The sequence below is a fragment of the Danio rerio genome, chromosome 2 (genome assembly GCF_052040795.2).
Source record: "Danio rerio strain M-AB ecotype USA chromosome 2, GRCz13ab, whole genome shotgun sequence".
Classification (NCBI taxonomy): Eukaryota; Metazoa; Chordata; class Actinopteri; order Cypriniformes; family Danionidae; genus Danio; species Danio rerio.
In genome coordinates this window covers 35,251,206-35,270,699 of record NC_141022.1, presented here as the reverse complement: position 1 = coordinate 35,270,699, position 19,494 = coordinate 35,251,206, and the positions used below count along the sequence as shown (strand labels likewise).

Below are 19,494 nucleotides of genomic sequence, written 5' to 3'. Positions count from 1 at the left end.
ATGCTTATAATAAGTGGACATGGCAACACTGCAAGCACACACAAGGTACAAGGAATCTGTTGTCCTTGCTTTAGTTCAAACTGCAAGACGGATTAAGCCAATGGTCTCAAACTCAACTCGTTGAGGGCCGCAGCTCTGCATAGTTTATCTCCAACCACCTCCAACTTATACCTGCTTAATAGTGTAAAGTAGTCTTGAACAACTTGATTAGTTGGTTCAGCTGTGTTTGATTATGGTTGGAGTAAAACATAGCAGAGCTGCGGCCCTCCAGGAATCCAGTTTGAGACCAATGCATTAAACACTTAAAAATGACGTTTGCTGTTAGACCAAACTACTTATTTAAAATTAGATGAAACAAACTCAATTATTGAGTTTTTTAGCGACAACTTAATTGTTTTATGTTCAATCCAGTTAAATTTGTAAAAAGTAATTTGTTCATAAATTCTTTCATGTTGTCCAAACACAAATTGTAAACAGTTAAACATCATAAGAAACATTTTGAATTTATGGTTAGTGAGGAATTGTATGGGGCAGCACAGTGGCTCAGTGGTTTGCACTGTTGCCTCAAAGTAAGAAGGTCACTGGTTCAAGTCCCAGCTGGGCCAGGAGGCGATTCTGTGTGGAGTTTGCATGTTCTCCCTGTGTTGTGGGTTTCCTCCAGGTGCTCCGGTTTCCCTCACAGTCCAAACACATATGCTATAAGTGAATTGAATAAACTAGATTTGCTGTAGTGTATGAGTGAGTGTGTGAATGTGAGAGTGTATGGGTGTTTTCCAGTGCTGGGTTGCAGCTGTAAAGGCATCCGCTGTGTAAAACATATGCTGGAATAGTGGCCAGTTCATTCTGCTGTGGTGACCTCCGAAATAGAGACTAAACTGAAGGAAAATTATTGAATGGGAGAAATTGTATGTTTTTTTAGGATGACACTTAAGTCACACTACATGGCTGAATTGCATAAGAATATAGTCTATAAGTGTATAATTTAGGATGCAACTGTTGTCATCTATATGCATTTGTTTTTTTTAAAGGCAAATCTTTTTTTTTTTTTGTACATCATTGTCAGGTAAACATTCTCAAAGAGAGCTTAAGGTTTTCTCATTCTAATTTCTGATGCTAGTTGTACCTTTGTTTTCATATGTTTTGAACCCTTCATATAAAACATTATATGCAAGTCTAGCACAATAATACAACATCAATCTCTTATATAACCAAAGCTCTGCTGTATCATGCCCAGCATAATTATTGTACTCTCAGAGAGGTGTCAGTTATATTTAAAGCCTGGTGGCCTCACAATACAAGGCTCTGTCCGATAATATTGATCTCATTTGACCAAAGGCCTTTCTGCAATGTACATGTACATGCAGTGTTCCCGATTTATCCATTAGTTGCACAGCATGCTAGCTGTGAACACTCTCATGCCATGTCGTTTCTGCTGTTATGTGTTGTAGAAGAGGTAAGGTGCTGATTTCTCTATATTTTAATAATGGAACATAATATACTGCAAGTTAAAAGCCAAGTAAAAAAGAAAATAGGGCACATTTATCAAATGTAACATCATGTGATTGAACGTTTTTTGTTTTTTGTGCACTATAGCAACTATAGCAAGAGATTGTCCGACTTTAGCTAATCTGGATTTCTCTGCGTTTGTAAACTGTGTGGGCTGAAAGGAATGTGTCCTTTTGTGCATTTTCGATGTAAGCTGCATCTACACTGCAGATCTTGATGGTCAATTCCGATTTTGTGACAGTATCCAATGTTTTTGCTGACCGGCTTACATCATCTTTTAAAAGGAACTCATTTCCAATTGTCTGCATTAACACAGCACACGGCAAAGGCACAATGACCAGTGAAAAAAAAGAGCTGGCGCTGACTGACAGACGATAATAAAAGATGGCTTTTTTCTCCATTCCTGATTTCAATGTGTTCACAGGGAGTACATTTTTTTTATTCTTTTGGTTTATATTCTTATAGTTGTTTAACTATAGTTTACTACAGAAAAGTTCTTTTAATCTAGCCATTTTTAAACTAGTAGGCATCTTAATGTAATGCCCATGGCTTAATTTATGCACGTGATGTATGACAGTTTTAATAGTCATAATAGTTTTAATGCTTACGTGGTGGACGTTGCGTGCACTCTTCCTCTCTCTCTCGTTAACATGCTTAAATACTTGTGCTACATGTAAATATAAAAGTCCTGTAAATTTTTTAGTCCTCAAGTACGAGATTTAAGGTTTGTGAAGTAGTCTGTTTTGAAATGAAAGGGTCAGAGATGACGTCATTCGCTAGTTTTTAATGTTTGACTCGCATTGACAGGTGAAAATCTGATCTACCTGCTTACACTGTAGACACTGATTCATATCAGATAAATTTCCACATATGAACAAGGCCTAAATCTGATTTAAGTAAATTTAAATTTTTTTCCAAACGTACATGAGCTAAATCCGATCTGTGCCACATAAGAGAAAAAAAATCTGAATCGAGTCACTTGATCCATGGAGTGTAAATACAGCTGTAATGTGTTGGAAATGTACAACATTTGTGTGGATAACAGCAGGACTGCTGCGATAAATGTAATAACCCACCATAAATAGCTGTTTACACAACAGGAATAATCCTTTTTTCAAAATGATCAGAATGCAAGTGTCTAGAATTAGTCATCAGTTCATTTAAAGCACATTTTCTTTTGTCGTAAAGAACCATAAAGAGGTGCAACAGATAAAAGTGATTTTAAATACATAAATGAAAGTGAATTAAATATTATGTTAATGTTTCAAAAATATATATTACTTATTATAATATATATATATATATATATATATATATATATATATATATATATATATATATATATATATATTAATATATTAATTATTATAATAAATATCATTTTTGGGGGAACTATACCTTTAGCTAACTTTATTGATATTCTGAGTGTTGATTGATTGTGATTGTATGTAGTAATGTGTGTTTAGGTTGTGGTGAATATGCTGTGGTAAGCAGTGTGTTGTTTTGAGCTGAGAGGGTCTGTCTGCTCACTGGAGCAACAGTCTGGTTATATAATCCATCCAATCGGCAGCTTCCTCTCTGCACCAGCCCTGCAGCCACGCTCATTTCAGTACAGGCCAGAGAGAAATGGGGCTGAGATACATTTATAACTGTCGCAGACGTCACTATATATTATTTAGAATTTCAGGGTTCTTTTCAAGTGTAACTTTGAGTGGTGACTTACATGTTTGAATTTTAATGTGGTGGTTTATTAAGGATTACAATGTCTTTAAATGAATAGTTCAGCCCAAAATGATGATTTATTCCCCATTTACTCACCCTTAAGTGGTTTCAAAACTTTTCATAAGTGCTCAAATAGTTTTAAAGGTTTCTTTTTTGTACTAAACATTAGTACAGTTGAAGTCAGAATTATTAGCCCCCCTTTGATTTTTGTTTTACTTTTAATTATTTCTTAAATGATGTTTAACAGAGCAAGGATATTTTCACAGTATGTCTGATAATATTTTTTCTTCTGGAAAAAGACTGATTTGTTTTATTTCTGGAAGAATAAAAAGTTTTTAATTATTTAAATAAACATTTTCAGGTGAAAATTATTAGCCCCTTTAAGCTATTTTTTTACGCTAGTCTACAAAATAAACCTCCATATACAAAGAATTGCCTAATTACCCTAACCTGCCTAGTTAACCTAATTAACTTAGTTAAGCCTTTAAATGTTCCTTTGAGCTGTTTAGAAGTGTATTGAAAAATATCTAGTCAAATATTATGTACTGTCATCATGGCAAAGATAAAATAAACCAGTTATTTGAAAAGAGTTGTTAAAACTGTTATGTTTTAGAAATGTGTTGAAAAAATCTCTCCGTATAACAGAAATAGGGGGGACAATAAACAGGGGGGCTAATAATTCAGGGGGACTAATAACTGTATTTTAAAGAAAGACAGAAATCGGTCACCATTGACTACACGCTTTTGTGTTTAACAGAAGAAGGAAGCTCAAACAGGTTTCTTACAAGTGAAGAGTGAGTAAATGATGACAGAATTCTCAGTTTTTGACTGAACTCCCCCTTTAATGTAATGCTGAGAAAATGATGTTTAAAGAGATAGTTCACCCCTAAAATTCTGCTATCATTTACTCACTTAATGTCTTTTGTCTCCAATAGAAGGAAGAAACCAAAATAGGTTTCGACCAAATGAATGGTGGGTAAATCATCACAGAATTTTCATTTTGGGTGAACAATCTATTTAGGGTTCAGACAAGTTTGTGTTAGTGCATTACATTTTCCTTTACATGTGCTTTCCTGTTTTTTTTTTCTCACAGATTTTCATAAGAAACATTTTCACAATCTAAACCTTGGGTTTTTTCTTTTTAAACCCTGCTTTTAGCCCCTGGCTTAAGAACATTTTACACTTTCAATTTTATAAGTGTGGTTAGCACTATGTTTTACCCACTGCTCCACTGAAAATATGTCAGTTGGTATTAAGAAGAGGCTTTTTTGTTACAACCTTTATAACATGATAAGTCAGTTAAGAAAGGTAGCAGTTTATAATATAGGCAATATATATTATGAGGATATACATTGTTATTTATGTGAACAGGTCACATACTGTAATTGTCCAATCAATGGCACTGGCATTACAAATATGCAAATAAGCATGTTAACCCAGTGATTACTCATTTACTTAAAAATTCTCTAAGATCTTTTTTAAAGAGAAAAACATTTTTTTAGATTCTCCAGATGCTTGTTCAACACATTGCGCACTTGTTGGATGCTGAAGCCTAATCATTATTCCTCTCCTTTCCTCTTTGCAGTCGGGTGGGGTTTTATGTGAGCACCTTCAAGAACGTCTCCAGCCTGGAAGCCCGATTCCACAGGGAGATCTCTTTTGTAAGTTGGTTTAATTTCTAATGCTAAGGTCAAATTGTAAAATATAAGCCTGATTTGCCACATTCCCATGATGTCCCATGGTGATTTATAAACTACACTGGGATGCAAGAATTAATCATTTAATCGACATGACAATTGGCTTACTAACTTATAGCATTTGTGATGTTTTATTACATTTATTCATTCTCTTTTAAACATGGCTTTCAAACATGCCAAATTAAAAGACAAATGGTGGTATTGGTGCTGCTAAAGGTGGAATTATACATATGTAAAAAAAACTTTTCTTTTAGTTGCTAGCTCCAATTTCTCAACAACTTAATGCATCTCTTTAAAGATGCACAATGATTGGTCAGAAAGATGTAGTCTCAAATGTTTTTGTCCATGAAATAACAAAAATTTAGAGGTTCACATCACATAATCTGACAATGACTATAGTTACAGATAGAAATGTTGCTGCATAAAGGTATAGAATCTGTTAAACATGATGTTTCTGTCACAAACAATAAAAAAACTGGGTGCTCAAGAAATACAAAGACAATGTTTTTCTTTGTGAGTCATAGTTCTTTCTAGTCGCATGAGTAACCCGGGATTGACATCCTCACTACAGTTCCTGCTGCATGAGGGCTTTATTAGAGCTGTCACAGGCTGCTGTTTTTTTCAAAGATGGTTTATGATAAAATTCACGTATTTATGGAGTCAGTTTAAGAGCTTTTTTTCTGATCCTGGCAGACAGTCAAAGAAAATTTCTCATGCCTTTTCTTGATCTCATTTTCGACTCAAGCTGTCCGTTGTGCCACAGCTAAAACTCATGAAAGATAGATATCTTTGTGTATTTGTATTTTAAAAATCGCTGAAGAGACACTGATAAGTCATTGAGGGATATTGAAGAGGCTTTTTAACTCTGTAACAAAGCAGAGCATATTTTGAAAATCAGATCACAACCCGAATGTGTAAATTAAACATATAGCTGCTCTGTGAAGTGTCTCACCCTTTAGATTAATGTAGGTGGAATACAGATATTCGTGATCCATGCAGTAAATATGCACATGTATTTTAGCAGATGTTCAGTGTGAGATTAAAAAAAACTTTCATTTTCTGAAATGAGATCACATTCAGTGTTTTGAAATGCATTAATTCTACTGTTAGAGAGACAAGTGAATGCTCGTGTTTTCTTTTAGATCCACACTTTCCATTTATCATTTAACAGTTTACTCGTCATTCTGAGTCCACGCTGAAGGTTGAACTGTTTCAACAGTGAACTCTACATGGTATATTGTGTTTATTATTAGACACAGCATGTGGCCGTCAGTGGACATCAGTGCATTGTTAAAGACTTATATTGCCAGAAGGGGCATACAGTACAGCTCGGCACTGAAGCTACTGCAAAGATCTGCTCTGTTTGTGCAAGCGTGACCAGCACTAAGGTCAATGCATCTCTGCAGTGACATGCTTTTCTTTTATAATTAATATTTTTGTATGAGTATGAACTATTTGTTTCCCTTCATTCTACATTCAAAACACATTGAAATCATTTGAGCATTAATTGTTTATGATGTGATTATGAATTAGAAATTTAAAAAATATTTTGATTTACATACTTTTTATTACCAATCACATGATAATGTTTAGGTTCATTAGGTTGACATTTTTAATGGTCATCAGAATCTTAAATCCTTGAACAATGTTAATATTTAGATCTAAAAATCAAAAACCTTTGTACATTTATATGTATTTACATTATGTATTTTTTCATCTTTGCATCAATTTACAAAAAAATTAATTACCTGTGAAGTGTTTCTATCGCAGTGTCTATGACCAAGACATTTCTTTACTATCTCACACAATTCGTTTCCTTTTTCTAAATGTCTTTATAATGCCATCGTGAAGTGTTTCTTTTATTATTCAGAAATAAGGATTGTAAAAAAAAATGATTTGTTGTACTCTGTGTGTGAACTGTGCTCTAAGTTTAGCCAACTATGATTGCTAGAAACCTGTAAATGTGAAAAGGGCCCATGAGCAATAGCACTACAATACCTAAATCTCTTTTTTCTCTATGTTTTGGATCTAGCTCTGTCATAAGCTGTATGAAGTAATGAATAAGCTCGCTGAACAACACTCAGACAAAATGTTCACGATTCAAGGAGCACCCAGGTAAGAAACCCCCATTAACCTCCATCCCCAGAAAGTACAGTGTACTGTATATTATAGTAGAACTGTTGGTTCTCTGTAGTAGATATACTGTAGGCCCAATCCCAATTTTACCTCTTAGCCCTTCCCTTTACCCCTCATTTTGCATGTTTACGTGAAGGGGTAGGGGTTTCACAATTTTCTTTTGCTTGAAGGGCTAAGGGGAAGGACTAGAAACCCCTTAAAACAAAGATTTTTCAGGACCACTCATTATTACGAATTAAACAACAAACAAGCATATTTTTAATACATTCATAAGGGCGTTCGTGTATTACCATCATGCATTAAAAAAAACAAACGCTAAAATAAAAAACGGAAAATTATTATAATCTATAATACCTAATAATAACTCCTCTACAGTAGTCTCACAACATTCTGTCACTCGATGACACTCGAAACCCCTGTCAGAAAAGTTTAGTGGCTGAGAATAAGCTTTTTACAGTGTCTGCTATAATGTTAATGTTGTTTTCGTGTGTTTACATAGATGGATATGGCCACTGTGTAAAAACACAGTACAGTTACGATCTTATTGCCACATTTTATCATTATAACAACATGATATATGCCTTCAGTGATTTCCTAAAGATAAATACCAAAAAGAAAGCAACTGGAATAACTACAGCAGTTGAAATCGTCAATCTCATGAAGTATGACATATTATGACGTATGTAGGCGTTGTAGTGCTGTCCCATTTCTTAGGAGTAAATTTTAAAGCCCTTCCACTTCGCACTCTGTTTCAAGGGCCAAGAGGAAGGGGATGGGGTAGGGGTACAAAAATAGAATTGTCATTGGGCCATAGATTGAAGAATCTTATTTTGTTTAATATGTTACAACCTTATTAAATAAAAAGAAAAAAAGTGTTTCCATAATTGTGCCTTCAAATGCTTACAATTAAACATTTGTATGGGCTCTGTTTGTGTTCTTCCTGATACAGAGAGAAACGGTAAGTGGAATAGCATTTAGACTATTGCGTAGGCATTAAAGTTTTACTTTCTCTTATGTGTTAAAAAGTTTAATATAAGATAACCAATTTAGTGAAAGAACACATTTGAGTTAGTAAATAACCTGTACAAAGTTGATTTGTACTGCAGAAGACCCCATAGCTGAACAGCACTGTGCTTGAGAAGATGATGATTGTGTTTAGTTTTGTAGATCTTGTTGGTGATTGGTGGTGTCAAAAGCCTTTAGTGGGCAGCTGTTTTGTTACTGTATTCAACTATTGCTTATTGGGATTTCAAAGCTTTGAATGTTCTACACTGTCCAATTTTCCTGAATTGCATCATAATGAAAATAAAATGATAAAGTAGCTAATAAGCTGATTGTGATAAATCCATTTATAAGTACTTTGACAAACTGCAGCAAAGTGAGACCAGTTCTTTAACAAGTTATATAGCAAAGGCTGAACAGGTTGTTCTCCATAAAAATCTCTATTAAGAATTCTGATTGTATGTGAATGAAAAAGGCAACAATACAGGATCCAAGATACAGTTGTGTTTTTTAATAGTTGCAGTTTTATTGTTTTGACAGCGACTCTGGGCCCCTACGATTAGCCAGGACTCCCTCCCCGCCTGACGATGAGAGTCCAGACAGCAGCCCAGCAGCCAGTCCTAACCACACACTGAGGCCCACATCTCCTGGCCCACCTCGACCCAAATCACCTTCACAGGTAGAACCTAACAATTCCAAAACACACAGCCCTCGTGATTGTCCAGGTTTCCTGCAACAATCAGGCTGAATTAATAAATAAATACTTTAAATTTGCAGTATATTCATGATGTGCAGTACAAATAAGACTTATAAGATAGGCTACAGATAAGGTTTTGAATTGTGAGGTCCAATGCTGCTTATGGTATCTCTTCATATCAGCTGAAGATGGGACCTCCAAAACCACCTCCTCCAAAAGTTACTCCAACCAGGGAGCTTCAACAAGAGCAGATAATCGATCTGTTCGATGGAGGATTCCCAGAGATCAGTGTTACATCACCACAGGTGAGTGAACATTGGCTGGAGTCCTCTGCTATTTCCAAAAACTTATAACCCAATGCCCTTATCAGGAATTTTACTAAAATTAAAAATTGGATCCATTTTATGTTCTTACTTAAGCCAAACGAGAGGCCCGGAGAATCTCTTCTGGACCTGGATTTTGATCCATTCAAGCCTGATACCAGTACACCTATTGGGCAGACCCAATCACCAGTATCTCAGGTCCTTCTGACCACCTTGTTTATCTATAATTTCTCTATTTTTAATTAACATGGAGTATTAATCAGTCAGTAAATAAGAAAAGTTTTTGTTTAAATTATGTTTTTTTTACACAGACACTACCTTGGGATCTTTGGACGGTGAGTCTGATATCAAAAGAAGTGGCCAGAATTTGAAATTATTTTTGAAATAATAATTTTGCACTGGCATGAAATGTGATGGTTATTCTCATGACAGACCTTGAATTACTCCAGTCAAGCTGACATCAAATAACTCTGATTTCATTTCTAGGGAGATGCTGCACAACCTGCACAGCCCGTAAGTAATGACTGATGAAAGTGTCTCAGTATGAATGAAGTGGAAATGTAATTAAAGTTCATGGCAGAATTAACCCCAGCTTTCAAGACTTTGGAAAATGGCAGATTACCTCATAAATGTTAATTTATTCATTACTGTTGCCAATTAAATCTGTCTGACATGTCATCCGTGTGACAGCATCTCAGTTAGCACATGTTCTTGTACTCTGTTCCTCAAATCAAAATATTAGTTTTTTCATTTTTGTTTCTGTGACAAATCTGTTTTCTGTTTTACCCCTTCTGTCTCATGACCCCCACTCCCTGTTGGCCCCCATCTTGTTGAGAAAACTTGTTTGAATAGTAAACAGGTTTTACCTTTCTTTCCTCATCAGGCTACAGATGCTGGCTTCACTGCCAACTGGGCAGCTGACTTTGGCTCTTCTGCCACTACGGTTACAGATGAATCTGCAAATACTCAACCTGCAGCGGATGGGCAGGGCTGGCCACCTGCTGATGGTTGGCCTACAGATTCAACACCACAGCCTCAAGGAGAGACGGCCACAGATGAGGTTAGAGCCTGGGATACGGAAAATTATCCTGAGCCAAACCCAGACTGTGATCCCTGTGCTGTGGGGGGTGGCGAGGCCGAACAACAGCATCCAGGACAGGGGCAGGAGGGTGTAGAGGAAGGGCAGACAGACTGGGCAACAAATCAAGTGGAATGGGCAGAAGAAAAGACAGGTTTCGTGTCAGAGGAGGGAGGGGCAGAGGAGACAGTAGGCTTACAAGCAATGCCTGGAATCATTTTCACCAATGAGTTTGGTCAGGAAATTCAGGATCCCATGGAGGGTGCAGGGGCAGATAGTTCCAGATGGGGCCTATCTAGCCAGGTTGATCTAGATGGATCCGGGTCAGAGTACGAGACTGCTGAAGAATGGGGTGATGTTCCAGGACAAAATGGTGGGTGGGTCAGTGCAGATGATGAGCTTGAATCTACTGAGAATGAGAATGCTGTTGTGGCACCAGAACAAAGTTCTGTGGCCCAAGTGGGCTTTGCAGACTGGGGAAGAGCTGATGGTGTCGGTGTCCCCGAGCAGATTACCCCCGCTGACTCTGGATTTGGCGGTGATGCATTTGCAGCCAACTGGGATCAGCCTGAAGCAGCGCCATGTGGCTCAGAGTTTGAAAAAAGCCCAGGCGAGCTGCTTGCAGACCCAGCTGAAACAGGAGCAGATATGCCTCAAAACATTATTGAATCTGCTCTGAGTTTAGACCCTTTTGGCACCGAAAGTAATGATCCATTTGGTACAGGAGATGATCCTTTTGCCACATCAGGGGATGACCCATTCGGCACTGGTAATGATCCATTTGCCACCTCAGATCAAGATCCAAGTGGCTTTTCTGGGAGTGATCCTTTTGCTACAAGTGGCAGTGAACTTTTCGGTACAGAAGAGTTACCAACAGAGAATGTGAAAACTGGGTTTGATACTGATCCGTTTGCTGAGAGCCAGCCAGAAGGCGAAGGACAGTGGTCAACAGACCCCTTTGCAGCTGGATTCACATCAGACCCTTTTGCTACTGAGGGTGATCAAGACCCATTTGCTAATGAGATCACATCTAATCCTTTTGACAATGAAAGTGGCAGGGATCCATTTAACAACGAGAATGTCCAGGAGTGGGCAAAGGGTTTTGACTCCACTGGGACAAAGGAGACTGGTGGTGATGAAAAAGACTCTGGTGTGTTTGATGACAACACTGGACAAGGCAATGGGTTTGCTCAGTGGGCAGCCTTTCCTCCACCAGCTGCAGATTCCGAGAGCTCCAGTAAAGGCTCCTGGCAGGAGGTGAGCGATAGCAGTGGCTTCTTCTCTTCTGATGGCCAAGGAAACTTCACAGCAGGCTGGCCAGGTGAGGCTGTTCCACCTCAAGAGCCCATTGCCTCCTTCCCTGGGCCACAAGGCAGCTCTAATCCAAAAAGTACTGTTGCAGAGGACCGGGTTATTCACAAAGAGCCAGAAAACTCAGACCTGTCTGAAGATGAAGTCGCAAATCGAAGATACGGAAAGTTATACCAAGAAATAGATACCGAACTGGAAGAGGTACCTGATTCCTGCCACTGTTAGCTTAGTATAGAGTAGACTACAGCGAGAATACTTCCCTCTTTTCCTGCCTGCAGATGAAGTACCACTTTCCTGCTACAAAACCCTTCGGACCCAGGAACCCTTCCCACTGTCCACAGCCCCAAGACCTGTTCTCCTCTCTCTCCTTTGCTTGCTTTGTTTGTTAATTCTGCTAATTAAGTACAACTTAGTTTTCCGACTTAGTCTGTGCAATTAAAATACATGTCTTTAAGGGTTTAAATACTAATTGCTTATTTAATTCGGTTTAGGTTTCCAACAAGACTTTTAATGGATTTCCTAAGGTAAATGAGAGGTTAGAATGGTGCTCTTTGCAGTAGATTAGAAGAGAAGTCATAATGAAAATATGAATCACTGTCAATGTGGCCTAAGTGACTGTGCTAGGCTAAAATAGTAGAATTTTAGCGAAGCTTTTAGTTTTTAGAGATGCTGTAATATTTGTGGATTTTTTAAATTTCTTTTAATGTATTTAATCTTTTTTTTTTAAATACATTTGCTTGATGTAGAGTCTGTAAAATCAAAATGGGTGGTTTTATCACCAGTCATTGTCATTATATCTCTTAGTTTATTTAAAAAATATCTTAAAGCAAAAGATAAAATAATACTGGATCTAAACAAAAATCACCCCCCCAAGTAGTTGGTCCATTTTAAGAAATATGTATAAATATAGAAATACAGGATATTTCTAACTTATTTCTGATGTTACCATATTTTATCACAGTTTTTCTTTTTACCATTTTTTCAATGAATACGCAGAATCGTGTGGTAAAAATAACAGTGGTTCTGCTTTAATAAGTCTACTGTTGTTTTTATTTTTAATGCTGTGATGACCCCTACTAATTCCTTTTCCTTGAAAGATCTGATAAAATATTTCTCACAAAAACGATTTTAGAACAAAACAACCCTGTCTAACTTAGCTGGTTATATTTCTGATTTCATGTGAGTAATGTGCTTATTTCTATCCTTTTATTCTCTGTTATTTTTAGGATGCAACAGTCCCAACATTTATGGCTGACTTTGATAAGATGGTGAGTGGATTTATTTTAACTGTTAATGCTTTGCACCATCCCTGAAATAACTCCTCATAATTAGTTGCTGTCAGTGGGTATGATGTATAGATGTTTCTCGTAATATAATTTTGTTGTGCGCAATCTGTTCTGTTTTGTTGGGAAATATTTTCAAATGCATTTTATCATGTCTCCAATGATTGTTGTGCCTCAAATTGTGATTGTACAACATATACTCATATGTCATTGCTTGTTTCAAATGTTAGATAACTGCTGGGTCTAATCTGAAAGTGAATGTGGTTTTAAACTTAGTGGATTAGACACTAGTCCAGAGGTAAGGGTATCATTTGGCAGTCTTCTGATTGTGTCCTTGTAAATGTACATAAAGCCTGAAGCCGAGGCTGAGGCCCCAGAGGGTGATGTAGCTGAAGGAGAAGGTGAAGCATCTCCAGCCTCAGAACCTGAGGGTGGAGAGGGTCCTGTCACCACTCCTCCAACAGACACACAACCTGAGGAGATAACAGCTTCAAGCCCTCCCGCTGAAACGCCCACTGTGAGTGACGAAGCGTAAAAATCTAACCATCATCAAAAACATTGTCACCACCTCCTCCATCATCAGCACCATTGTCATCATTTTTGTTATGTTCATCAATGTTTTTTATCATTACTGTTATTATTTTCATCACATCATCCTCATCATCATCATCATCACGGTCATCATCATCTTTATTTGCATTGGCTTGTTGATGCTTTTCATCACATTGTCAGTATTTTAAGCATCTTCATCGTTATCTTCTTCTTCATCATCATCATCCTCATCATCCATCATGTTATTGCCATTGTTGACATAATGTTATACGATCATTACGTTTTTGCCTACACATTTCACTCACACCAAACCGATCAGAAATGAACAATAGCCACTGATCATATTTGTGTACTGTTGTTTATAAAGAGCACTGTGGAGTCTCCAGTGTCTGCTGAGCCTGAAGCAGCTGAGCAGGCTGAGGTATGTGCCTTAAACCACTAAATTTGGAATTAAAACTGTGCCAGCATGGTGGCCATCAAACATATTTAGTTTGAAAAGGGAGATTGTCTATATTAAGCTCTTTTGTAATTCTGAATGTCTTTTATTTTGTTAAAATAGCATACTTTGTGTTTTTCTCCTGTTTTATTTTCAGTATTAGTTTTTTTATTTCACATTGGCTTAATTATGTTGTCATAAACACAGTGGATCTTTAAAAATACACTGCATTTACATGAGTAGTTAGTAGTACATCAATAGTTTTTACAAAGAATTAGGTTGAGCCTGAGAATTGTATTGTTGATGAAAAAGTCTCAACCATTCTTTAGCTCCCAGTTGAGGACATAGAAAAGGAGCAACTCAGTGAAGAATCCCCGGTAACTATAACTTATGTCTAATGAATGGCATAGGAGAAACTCAAGTCATATGCAGCACTGTCGCATATGTGCTTGCTTTCGTACTGTATCTAGCAAATTTTCTGTAGAAACAGCCATTTGGCTTTAGCAACGTGTGAAAATGAATTATGTATGAGATGCAAGATATTATAGGCGAACAGGTGGTGTTATTTGGAAGTATATACATGTTACAGGAATTGCAGATAGCTTGAATGATTTTTATTTGCATGTAGGACTCTGTTCCAGTCCAAGAAACAGAAAAGGAGTCACCTACAGAGGCGGCTCTGGTAATTTCACTTCTATAATCATTGCATAATAATCATGAAATGGGTATTGTTACCACATTTCTGCAGCTAAACATGTATAATAAAGCTTCATTCAGATGTTCATCCAGGCTCTGATATGGAAGAGTAGTAACGGTTATGAAGAGAATCCAGACACTCATTCATTTAGCATGTGTCATTGTCAATTTGAATATATGAGTGTGTAATGATGCTGACTACTACATTTCTTTTTGCATAGGCTTCTGTTGAAGATAAAGAGTCTCCCATTGAAGAGACTCCGGTAATTGTTTAAGTCTTAATAGATCAAATCACTTTTTTTAATGTTATGTTTTTGTTTCATGCAGTAATTTTAATGTTGCTGTCAAAATATTTAATGTATTTTTGTTTTGTCTTATGAAGCCATATGTAATTGCATTTAAAAGTCCCCTTGAACCGGAAACTGCGATCGTTATTCTTTTTGTATTGTGATGCAGTTCCTAGAAAAACTGAATTTTAAATGAGGAAAACAGTGGGCGTGGCTTGTTTTTTTCTACAGCAGGCTAAATGAATGTAGTAAAGTAGGCATTTCACTCAGAAAGATCGAGAAAGGCGATTTAGAAGAGTTATTAGGACCGAACAAACTCCTCCTGCTAATTATTCCTGTTTATTGTCAAAACTGACAGTTGGAGCAGTGTTAGCCACGCCCATTACCTCAAAATCAGGTGATCTGATCGTTTAACTGAAAACAAACAGAAAGTGAATTTCCAGATTTCAAATAAAGATTACAAGGGCAAACATTTTGTTTGTCTTAAATGGCATGCACAGATGAATTGTTCATGACAAAACTGGTAATGTGAGCTAACAAAATCACATGGCTAGTTTTGATTTCCTGGGGACATTAACTATTTTATTTATTCAGTCTCTGAAATTGTCAAATTTGAATAGCAAATCAAGTTCTTTATTAATTTGCATTGAAAATACACTGTAACCTAATTATTTTATACATTTTAAAATTACCATCTGGCTTTATATGAAACTTGGTGTGGTTGGCAAACTGTTGCACTGGAACAGGATGGTAGCCATACTAGTTTATGTTTTGTTTGTTATTATTTGTTGTTGCTTTTTTAACCATATATGTTGATGGATGGAGACTTCTAATAAGCACTGTGACATTAATCAAAACCTCTAACTCATCTTTTTGTGTATATGTATTATTTAACGTTATTGAGGGTACAATCAGTAGGTGCATCATCTGGCAGCACTAGGCATGGGCTGGTATAAGATTCTGACAGTATGATAACCTTGGATAAAAATATCACAGTCTCACGGTATTGTAATTACTGCTTCAAAATATATCATTTTTAAATGTCTGGGTAAAAAACAAAAAGCTTTTTTACCTTTTGAACACAATATATTTTATTTTGAGAAACATTTAAAATATTTTGTAGCAGTAAACATGTCTGGCTAAATGAATTATTGAATTTTGCAGTCTTCATTTGTTTCAAAAACAGATTTTTTTTACAATTTAAAATGACATCTTTTCTGCTGGAGATACTATTATCCTAAAAAACAACAATAAAAACAGTAAATAAAAAAAACTTACACATACCTTAGGAACGGTATTGCAGAAAATTTTGACGGTTATAAAACCTTGAGTTTTCCAAACCATGGTATACCTTGAAAACGGTTATTGTCAGCACAATAACAAACACCATCCAGCCCTGACAAAATAAAAAAAATCTCCAACACAAAGCTTTGTTTTTCTGATGCTGCCACTGTTTCTGCAATTACTGATCGCACCTTTATTGTTTAGTTTTCATTTTATGTTTTGTTCCCTGGTGTTTTCTGTTCAATTTGTTTTGAACCACATAAAGGTTGCACACTCTAAAGCCGATTAAACAGACATGATGTTACAATTCCCCTGCTTACTGAACTTTAAATAGTGACTTAACTGATGACTATTATTACCCATCTAATCACCGTTTTTGGTTTCCATGGTGACTCCATTCTTACATCACCATAATGGGCGGTGATTTTACATTCTCTCTTTGTATGCTTTATTAGTGACTAAGCGAGCGTCATTCTTGATGCAAAATCATTTATTGCAAAATTTGAATCTATTCTTTAAGTTAAACAGAGCTTTCTTCACATGTTTATTGGGATCATATAGTAGTCACTATGATCTGAGGAATGTTCACTCATGCTACTTCACCCACAAGGCAACCACTATGAATCATGACCCCTGATCCTTCATTAAACATTTCCCTCAACCAAAGTACTTGACTCTTGGTGAAACTCAAGTCAGTTTGTTTTTGAGAACTGACTTGCCATTCCACATGAGGGACGGTTTTAACACGTGAATTGAAACTGCTCCCTGCACCCCTCATTGTGACACTCTTGAGTGCTCCCCTCCGTGGTACCCTGCACCGATCCATCCATGAGTGGCTTGTGTTGAGTGTTCAAACACTGGCTCTCACTCCTGGCCACCTCTCCTAGACTATAGATGCCAAACCAGAGGAAGAGACCAGTTCATTAGAAGCCAGACCAGGAGATGAACCAGATAATGTTGAGCCCAAGCCAACAGATGAACCTGATAAGGTTGAGACCCAACCAGGAGAAGTTCCTGATAATATTGAGCCCAAACCAGGAGATGCTCCTGATAATGTTGAGCCCCAGCCAGGGGATGAAACCAGTAAGGAGGGTGCTGCAAACAATGGGAATGAGGAGGTAGATATTCTCTTGTGATTCTGCACTTTGGTATGCAGGCCATTGACAAGAACCCGGTTTCTTTATGTAATCATAAGGCACACTGATACTTAGAATTGTAAACAAAATGCTTTACAACAAATCTGTTTTGCTTGGTTTTTTATTTTGTAACTTGATACTGTATGTGAATTTTTTTTTTGGTTGTTTTTGTTATCACTTTACAAAAAAGGGCTCATTTGTCAGCCTAATTTAACACATTAAACTAGCACGAATAATCTATTTCACAGCATTTACTAATTGTTTTATGTTAGCTAATATAAATACAACTGTACTTTGTTCACACTGCATTAACTAAAGTCAACCAATATGTTAAATTCACAAATAATGAATGCTGGGCAAATATTTTACTTTAAATGCATCATCCTAACATGGCACCTTTAAAATGTAACCTTTGTTATGTTGTTTTTGTTTATTACATTATTTTTAGTATGTATTACGTTTGTATGTATAATTTGTTTAACATGTATTATGAAATAGTGTCAACTGTTAAGTTATTATTGGTCAAAAATGTATTTTTAAATCTTACCTTGAAGGTGTTGCTTGAGTTGCAAGTTGTGTGATGCTGTTTGTTTGCCTCACCTCAGGAGAAAATGCCTATCCCTTCTGTTGTTATTGAGCCTGCCTCTAGTAATGAGGGTGATGATGACCGTGATGGTGATATTACATCTCCAATTGCGACCGGTGACAATGGCATGATCGCAGATTGCCAGACAACCAAAGACAGCTCTGGAATGCCTCCTAGATTCCTTTTCAAGGTGAAAATAAAGACAACGTTACATTACATTACATTGCATTACATCATCCATTAATTCATTTTATTTCAGCTTAGTTTCTTTATTAATCTGGGGTCGTCACAGCGGAATGAACCGGCAACTTATCCAGCATGTTTTACGCAGCGGATGTCCTTCCAGCTTATTGCATTACATAATAAAAAAATACATGGCTAACTTTATGAGAAAGCCTTGTCTGAAAGGTAAAGTTGTTCAGAAAGTTTCCAAAATAGTTATCTCACCTTCAACATAAGGTGATTGTCACTTTTACAAAACATTATTGCAGTTAGAGATTATACACGTTTATTTTGCAATAATGAGCAACTGCGTGAACATTACATGGCTATTCTAAAAGAATATACTGTAGCCTACTGTAAAAATGGGCTGGAAATCAGTGTTAAGAAAAAAAAAAAAACATGGCTAACATTTATGAAAAAACCCTTGCCTGAAAGTGTAACGTTAGTCTAAAAAGTGCATAAACTGGTTATCTTACCTTAAACAAAAGGTTGTTACCTCAATTTGACAGAACATTAGAACTAGCAACAAGACGAACACATTTTGAAGCAATATAAATTGTGCCAGCTGCATTTAAATCGCATTTTAGTTCAACGTGTATCTAGTAGTCATAGGAAACACGTGACCGCTAGATGGCGCTGTTGACGAATCAGAATCAAGTATTCCACACATCCACAGATGATCAGAGAAGACTAGTCAAATACAAACACACACACCGACTTTGTTTAAATTAATTTAAATGTTTATTTTATGTTATATTTCTTTATCTATACAAATATATACCGACATACATACTTTTTAATTGTAACTGGTTGGTACTGTCTAATGTGTTTTTCAGCCAGTAATGAACCCAGTGAAAGCTTTATGAGACTATTTTTATTTCATAAGTTTCCTTTTAAAGCATGGATGTTGTAATGTAACTCAAATACAAGCAGTTAAATAGACTTAAGCATACATTTGGTTGTTAAAGCGTAAAAGCGCAGGCGCTGTCATTAGCAGCAGACTAGCACAGAAATTCCATTCAAAATACTAGGGAAAAATTAACTTCCATATTTTCAAGACATGGCATGGGAAAAATATCATTTAATGCAGTGCTTCTTGTTTGGTCTGATGGCCACTTTATAGCTGATCTCAGCCAGGCAATGATGATCACTGTTTTTTAATGAAACCAGATAGTAAACGCAACAATTTTTTTATGCGATGACAATTAACCAGAAGCCCTGGAGCTGGCTGACTGAAATTAAAAGTCTACTTGTTTTAAGCTTAATGCTTTCCCAATATCGTCAGCACACTAATCACAATAAATCTCTTAAAATTATCTGTAATAGAGAAAAACAAACAGAGCTTTTATGTTTCTTGTTATGCTGTCTTGTAGGTTGAAACAATGCATGATTTTGAAGCGGCGAACCCAGATGAACTGGAGCTGAAGAAAGGAGACATAGTTTTGGTAGTACCAACAGAGCTAGCTGAAGATCAGGTATGATATCCCTCATTTCATTCTCTTTTATCAGCAGGACATCTGTGTTTTTGATGTTCATTTCA

At 36.5% G+C, this 19,494-nt stretch overlaps 2 protein-coding genes across 36 annotated transcripts in view; both read left to right on the top strand.

Moving 5' to 3' along the window:
- lrrcc1 (leucine rich repeat and coiled-coil centrosomal protein 1) overlaps window positions 1-19,494 on the top strand; it is a 280,861-nt gene that overhangs the window by 53,591 nt on the left and 207,776 nt on the right. The window lies entirely within an intron of this gene.
- The window catches only part of amph (amphiphysin), a 45,774-nt gene that overhangs the window by 25,024 nt on the left and 1,256 nt on the right, over window positions 1-19,494 (top strand). The window contains exons 1-19 of one of the 35 annotated variants that reach the window (XM_087239029.1): window positions 1,299-1,453; window positions 4,814-4,889; window positions 6,958-7,040; window positions 8,604-8,742; window positions 8,943-9,065; window positions 9,180-9,281; window positions 9,395-9,418; window positions 9,570-9,596; window positions 9,967-11,673; window positions 11,964-11,996; window positions 12,699-12,740; window positions 13,108-13,272; window positions 13,675-13,728; window positions 14,073-14,120; window positions 14,372-14,425; window positions 14,661-14,702; window positions 16,898-17,128; window positions 17,752-17,922; window positions 19,328-19,429. In XM_087239029.1, the coding sequence (XP_087095155.1) occupies window positions 6,982-7,040; window positions 8,604-8,742; window positions 8,943-9,065; window positions 9,180-9,281; window positions 9,395-9,418; window positions 9,570-9,596; window positions 9,967-11,673; window positions 11,964-11,996; window positions 12,699-12,740; window positions 13,108-13,272; window positions 13,675-13,728; window positions 14,073-14,120; window positions 14,372-14,425; window positions 14,661-14,702; window positions 16,898-17,128; window positions 17,752-17,922; window positions 19,328-19,429 (3,123 nt within the window). In that variant the 5' untranslated portion in view covers window positions 1,299-1,453; window positions 4,814-4,889; window positions 6,958-6,981. Of the gene's footprint in view, window positions 1-1,252; window positions 1,454-4,813; window positions 4,890-6,957; window positions 7,041-8,603; window positions 8,743-8,942; window positions 9,066-9,179; window positions 9,282-9,394; window positions 9,419-9,569; window positions 9,597-9,966; window positions 11,674-11,963; window positions 11,997-12,698; window positions 12,741-13,107; window positions 13,273-13,674; window positions 13,729-14,072; window positions 14,121-14,371; window positions 14,426-14,660; window positions 14,703-16,897; window positions 17,129-17,751; window positions 17,923-19,327; window positions 19,430-19,494 lie in introns of those variants that run through there. The other 34 variants (XM_087239009.1, XM_087239030.1, XM_087239032.1 and 31 more) reach the window with 34 other exon arrangements.